Source organism: Bison bison, unplaced genomic scaffold, assembly GCF_000754665.1.
Source record: "Bison bison bison isolate TAMUID 2011002044 unplaced genomic scaffold, Bison_UMD1.0 scf7180017864043, whole genome shotgun sequence".
Taxonomy (NCBI): Eukaryota; Metazoa; Chordata; class Mammalia; order Artiodactyla; family Bovidae; genus Bison; species Bison bison.
In genome coordinates this window covers 2,645,859-2,651,549 of record NW_011494615.1, presented here as the reverse complement: position 1 = coordinate 2,651,549, position 5,691 = coordinate 2,645,859, and the positions used below count along the sequence as shown (strand labels likewise).

Sequence of the window (5,691 nt, the reverse complement as noted above, 5' to 3'; positions counted from 1 at the left end):
AATTCTGGAAAAGGCCCAAGGGTCTCTGAGGCCCTAGCTGTGGTCAGTGGGAACCAGGGAGGGTGGAAACTCTCAACCTACAGAAGTTTCATGGAGGGGGGGTGGGGAAGTGGGTCAGTGGAGAAGAGAGTCAGAAAATAACCTATTCTTCCCCATTTCTGTGTGTGTGTGTGGTTGATTTGAATCAAGCCTAATCTGGTCTAAAGGACATCCCAAAGCTTTAGGTTTTTAAGGTGCAAGGAGCAGTTTGACTCTGAGGAAGAAAGATGTCAACCAGCTTAGCTTCCCCTGGGTTCACTGGGCAACTTCTAATGGACCCCACTTTTATCCCACACACTCAAGGGCCAAAAGGGAACAAAGAGGTGGTTCAAAAAATACCCTACAGCTCCTTTAATATTTTTCAGTCAGCCCATACCAGCCTCCCCTCTCCTCTGTGGTCCCCAGAGTCCTGAATTACAGAAGCAACGGCTCCTCCCTACCAAGCCGCCCACTGGCAGGGGGCCCACACAGGCCCCCTCTGTCCATACATTCTGCCTCCTCCTCCTCAAGGCTTCAGCAGGCCTCTGCTGGTCCTTACCAGTTTGGGAGTTTGTGATAGACCTCATCACTCTTGCTTCGGGCAGGAAAAATACATCCCAAGAAAAACTAGCTCTGCGCTTCAGCTTCAGTAAAAGACAGTGGCCAACTAATTCATCTTCCAGGAACCCTTCAACACCCAAGGGCACAAAAGCAGGGGTCTCTTTGTAGATGAATAATGTTAACTGTAACTGACAAGGGGGTGACAGAGGTCACCTTTGCTGTGCTCCCAGTACCTCTCTTCCTGTTTTTCAGGATGGCAGTAATGGGCCAGGCTCACCGCAGGGGAAGGAGCTCTGAACTGGGAGTCAGGAGGCCTAGAATCTCCCTGTGTGACCTTTCCCTCTGGGTATGTGTCCCCATCTGTGGCAGGAAATTAGACTAGATCTCTGTGTTCTCAAATTACAGTACAAATCCCTGCCAACGATATACAGCAAACATCTGAAAGTTTCATAACTATGTGTTTAAATATCATCCTTATATAATAGAGAAAAATAGCACACAAACTCATGAATTTGTGAGTGCTGTTACATAGAATACTTCTCACTTTTAAGCATATTGATATAATTGATAAAAAGTAAAATAATTCATGGGCTTCCCTGGTGGCTCAGTGGTAAAGAATCCACCTGCGAATGCAGGAGACACAGGTTCAATCCCTGGGTCGGGAAGATCCCCTGGAGGAGGAAATGGCAACCCACTACAGTATTCTTGCCTGGGAAATCCCATGGACAGTGAAGTCTGATAGGATACAGTCCATAGGGTTGCAAAGAGTCGGACCTGACTGAGTGACTAAACAACAAAATATACTTAGTATGAGTAGAACTCAGATAGGGCAGAGTTTTCAAGTTGTCCAGTGACTAAGGTTTGGGAGCAGTGAACAGGTTAGGGTCCCTTCTAGAACAGTATGTTATAAAAACAAGGCTCGAAGTCATGAGGGATGACTTAGGCTGTCATCCCTCATGACTTCGAGCCTTGTTTTTATAACATACTGATGATCACGTGCATGGCCTTTTGGTATGAGTCAATGATCTGGAACATCTTCCCCAGGTTACCACCATCATTCCTATGGGAAGCCAGCTGCCTTTATTATGATCTGTTTTACAAGCTAGTTTCTAGGGGTGGATTATGTTGAGAGGTACCCCTGTGGCCCTAGCTGGGGAGTGGGTGGCTTAGTCCAACCATGGGCTGTGGCCATGGGATAGGAACCTGCAGGAGCTTCGAACCAGAGTATTGGAGCTGTGGGGAGCTGCCACCCAGACCCCCAGGCTGGCCCAAGCACAGCCTCAGCACCCTTGGAGAGACCCAGGTTTTGGATCACGCACACTGGAGCAATCACAAGCGTGTCGGGCTTCCAGGGTACACAAGGCAATGTAATGAACTAGGGTACTCCACCCTGAGATGCCTCAGACCTGGCTGTCCCTGCCTAAGCTGGTTCTGGGGACAGGCGGCCCCACTGCAGGCCAGACTCCAAACCATGAGTTCTGTAATGGCCACTCCACTGACGATAGGACTGCGTGACCATGTCCACACATCCTGAGGCAAGAGATACATACCTAGAGGGTCACAGAACTGGCAGAAGAGAATAAAACCTACAGAAGGAGAGGTAGACACTTGAAAACAGAATGGAAAGTCACAGATATGCACCAGAGGCCTGCAAGTTCAGGCGCTCCCGTGAGTGCCGGTTTATGTATGAACTGAACAAGCTTGTGAGGTGAGTAACGTTATTATTTAGACAGTTTGGGAGACATCCAGGCACACAGACAGGAAGTAATTTGCATAAGTCACCTCACTAGTTAGTGTAACAGCAGGGTTTCAAACCCCGGCATTCAGGGTCCATACTCTTAACTGTAAACCATAGAGAGGAAATAGGGGGAGCCCAACACAGGCCAGAGGCAGAGGATGAGAGCAAGAAAAAGGAAACCAAGTCAGGCCTCTTTGGTGCCCCCTCCCAGCGCTTATGTCGTTGTTCAGTCCGTAAGTCGTGTCCACCTCTCTGTGGCCCCATGGACTGCAGCACGCCAGGCTCCTCTGTCCAGCACTTGTATAAATCATCATTATTCCTAGAACTGAGGTCAGCCTTGCTCCTCCAGCCCCCAGACTGGGGCTCCTTGGGGCAGGGCGCAGCCTGCTCGTCTGGCCTTTGGCCCGGGCTCCCAGGGACAGGTCAGACAGGTCTGGCTGGTGCAGATGAACGTTTTGCAGCTTCCGGTGCTCAAGCCCCTGGGGACCTCTGCCACTCAGTCCTACACAGGGCCTGCGCCGGCCACATCCCACTGCCCGCCCTCACCTCGAGGGGATGACTTCACCCTCAGGGCCTGGGCACAGCCCGGTGTGGGTGTGTCTGTCCCAAGCAGACAGCCCGGTCCCAAAAGACTGCTCTGCTGCTGCTCCCCACCACCACCCAGGTGACCCCTCAGACGGGTTCATCTGCCTGGCCAGCCTCGTCTAGCTGGCTTTCCGTCTCTGAGTTGACTGGCTGGCCTGGAAAGAGGGCCTGTGTCCCCCATATCTATCCCCGATGCAGCCTCCATGTCCATACTGCCCTGCAGGGCCTGTCTCCCCCTCCCTCTCCCACCTCACCACCTCCTGTGTACCTGTGCTCCAAGCTCCACAAATGCAGACCACGCTGTTAAAAATAGAGCCTCTTTATTGGTACCTATAAGCTCAGGTACAAGGTGTTCCCACAAGCTCGCAGGCTGGCAAGGCCTGCTGGGCAGGAGGGCAGGCCCAGAGCCTGGGCTTCTTGGCACAGACACAGAGGAAAAATGAATAAATTATAGTTCTAATACTCAGAGACAATACAGAAATTATGATACAAAATCCAACATCAGCAAACAAAGGGCAGGAAAGCCATAAGGAGCCCCCTTCGCCCCTGGCCAACTGGCCTTAGGGTGCGGGCAGGTGGACCAGGCTGGGGTGCAGTGCCCGGAAAGCCCTGAGTGGTCCAGGGCCTACTGTGGGCCCTGAGGCAGCCCCTTAACCCTCTCTGGGCCTCCTGCTTCCCCCTCCTACATTTACAGCCTTGGAATAAAAGCTGCGGCCTTTGCGGGGGTAGAGGGAGAGATGGGCAAAGAACAGGAAGGAGAGGGGATGTGTGGAGCAGAAGAGGGTTTTGGTCACGGTTGGTCAGCCCGGCCCAGCCCCGCCCAGCCCCTGCCCCTACTCGCTCAGCCATCCAGAGCAGGGCTGCTGCACGTTAGACAGAGGGTGGAAACCCATGCCTGGTCTACACCGAAGCCCCAGCAAGGGCAGGGTTGCAGGACTATCAGGCAAAGGGACTTTGCAGGTGGCGGAGAGGGTCCTGTGTCCCACCCCCGACACCAGCATTGCTCGCCAGCCACCTAGTCTCCAAATAAATTATGGGAAATAAATTATAGTCTTCACAGTCCAGAGGATCCAGTCACCCATGAGTCTAGGGCTCAGGGTGGCAGAAGAAGCCATAAGAGGTGGCTGATGTCAGCCTCAGGTGGCTGTCTTCGGGCTTAGGAACATCATACAAGATGGACAAGGAGTCTGCAAAGCTCTAGGGAAGCCACACTTCTTCTCACTCCTGGCATGTGCCATGGATGTAGAAGAGAAGGTGTGGGCATAGGGGGGCCGGGCAACGGAAAGGGGAAGCGCCCCCCTCTCCCCACTTCAGCATAGAAAGTTACAAAAATAAATAAATCAATCCAGAGTGTTGCATGAAAATTAGTAGGAGTGCCCACATGGGAGCCAGCCAACGGGGGACCATTACATACAGACCTTGGGGAGCCCCCAAATTACAACAAAGCAGCAACAGGGTTCTTGGGGCCAGGAAAAGGCACCCTAACCCTCACACAGGCACAGGTTCCACCAGCGACGCCGGGGTGGTGTCCTCAAACAACTGGCCATCCACAAAGGGAGCCAGGGCCTCGGCAGCGGGCTCAGTCAAGCCCATGATGGACTCCAGGAAGCAAGTGCTGGTATCCGCAGGGGGAGAGAAGGCAGGCAAGGTGAAGTGGGGCACCTCGAGGTGGTCCAGGCTATCAGACACCTTCCGGGAGGTGTAGTGGGGCCCCAGACTATAGTCTGGCAGGGCCTGGAGCAGCTCGAAGGAGTCGCAGGAGGACAAGCTGAGGTCCACTGAGCTGCTCTGGCCGGCGTCCGTGCTGGCTGGCACCAAGGGGCCAGGGAAGCTGCCCTCGCCCAAGCCTTCAAGGCCGCTATTGAGGAAGCAGCTGGCATCCAGGTTGGCATTTTCATCCAGGATGCCTGACGTGAGGCTGGAACTGGAATAGCTGTGGGTCCAGCTGGCCAGGCCAGTGAGGTCACCAGTACCAAAGATGTCAGCTGGGTGGAAGCAGCTGAGATTGTCCAGGCCGCCCACACCCCCATCCTCCTCCTCTTCCTCGTGTCCACCTAGTTCAGAGTCACTGAAGCTCAGGATACGAGCCAGGCCATCATCATCCACGCCAGGCTGGAAGCCAGGGCCGGGCAGGGCCAGGCGGGCAGGGCCATCCAGGGCCTCGCTGGTGCCTGAGGCTGTGGACGAATCGGTCATGTCGCTGCTGCAGCTGTTGTCTCCCAGTTCGCTGCTCACAGGGGGCTTGGCTAGGGGGAACGCAGAGGCCAAGACCTGCTCGCCGGGGCTGGGAGTGCCACCCTGGGCTGGGGCCTCCAGCTCCCCAAGGCTCTCGGCCCCCTGCTCCAGCTGCAGGCGGGTGAGTGTGTGAATGAAATGGGTCTGAACTCGAGCCTGATTAAATTCCACACGGCCCTTCGGATTCTCACAGCCCTCCCTGCAGCAACCACAGGGGAACGCTGTGTGATCCATCTGTAAAGCAAAACAGAGGTTCCAGTGAAGATCCGGTGGAGCCCAGAGAAGTCCCCGACCCAGGCTTGCCTTCCCAGCCCCGCCGAGCCCCAGTACCTGGCACTTGATGCCCGCCAGGCTGCAGCTGCAGGTCTCGGGATCACAGACTCTGTCGCAGCGACAGCCACAGTCCTCCCGGGACTGGCGCAGGGCCTGCAGCTCTCGCTTCTCCTCTCGGTCGATCCTCCGCACACCAGAGGCCCGCAGCAGAGCCCGTCGCTTCCGGGCCGGGAAGGGCTGGAGGAAGGTCATTTCCTCCAGCCGGCCGCCTGCCCCCGACA

At 55.0% G+C, this 5,691-nt stretch overlaps 1 protein-coding gene across 3 annotated transcripts in view; it reads right to left on the bottom strand.

Moving 5' to 3' along the window:
• Positions 1-3,208: 3,208 nt before the first annotated feature.
• CSRNP1 (cysteine-serine-rich nuclear protein 1) overlaps positions 3,209-5,691 on the bottom strand; it is a 15,042-nt gene continuing 12,559 nt past the window's right edge. For all 3 annotated transcript variants that reach the window (XM_010835496.1, XM_010835495.1, XM_010835494.1), the window contains exons 6-7: positions 5,468-5,679; positions 3,209-5,371 (exon numbers count right to left, since the gene is read on the bottom strand). In XM_010835496.1, coding sequence (XP_010833798.1) covers positions 4,391-5,371; positions 5,468-5,679 — 1,193 coding nt within the window. In that variant the 3' untranslated portion in view covers positions 3,209-4,390. The remainder of the gene's footprint in view (positions 5,372-5,467; positions 5,680-5,691) is intronic.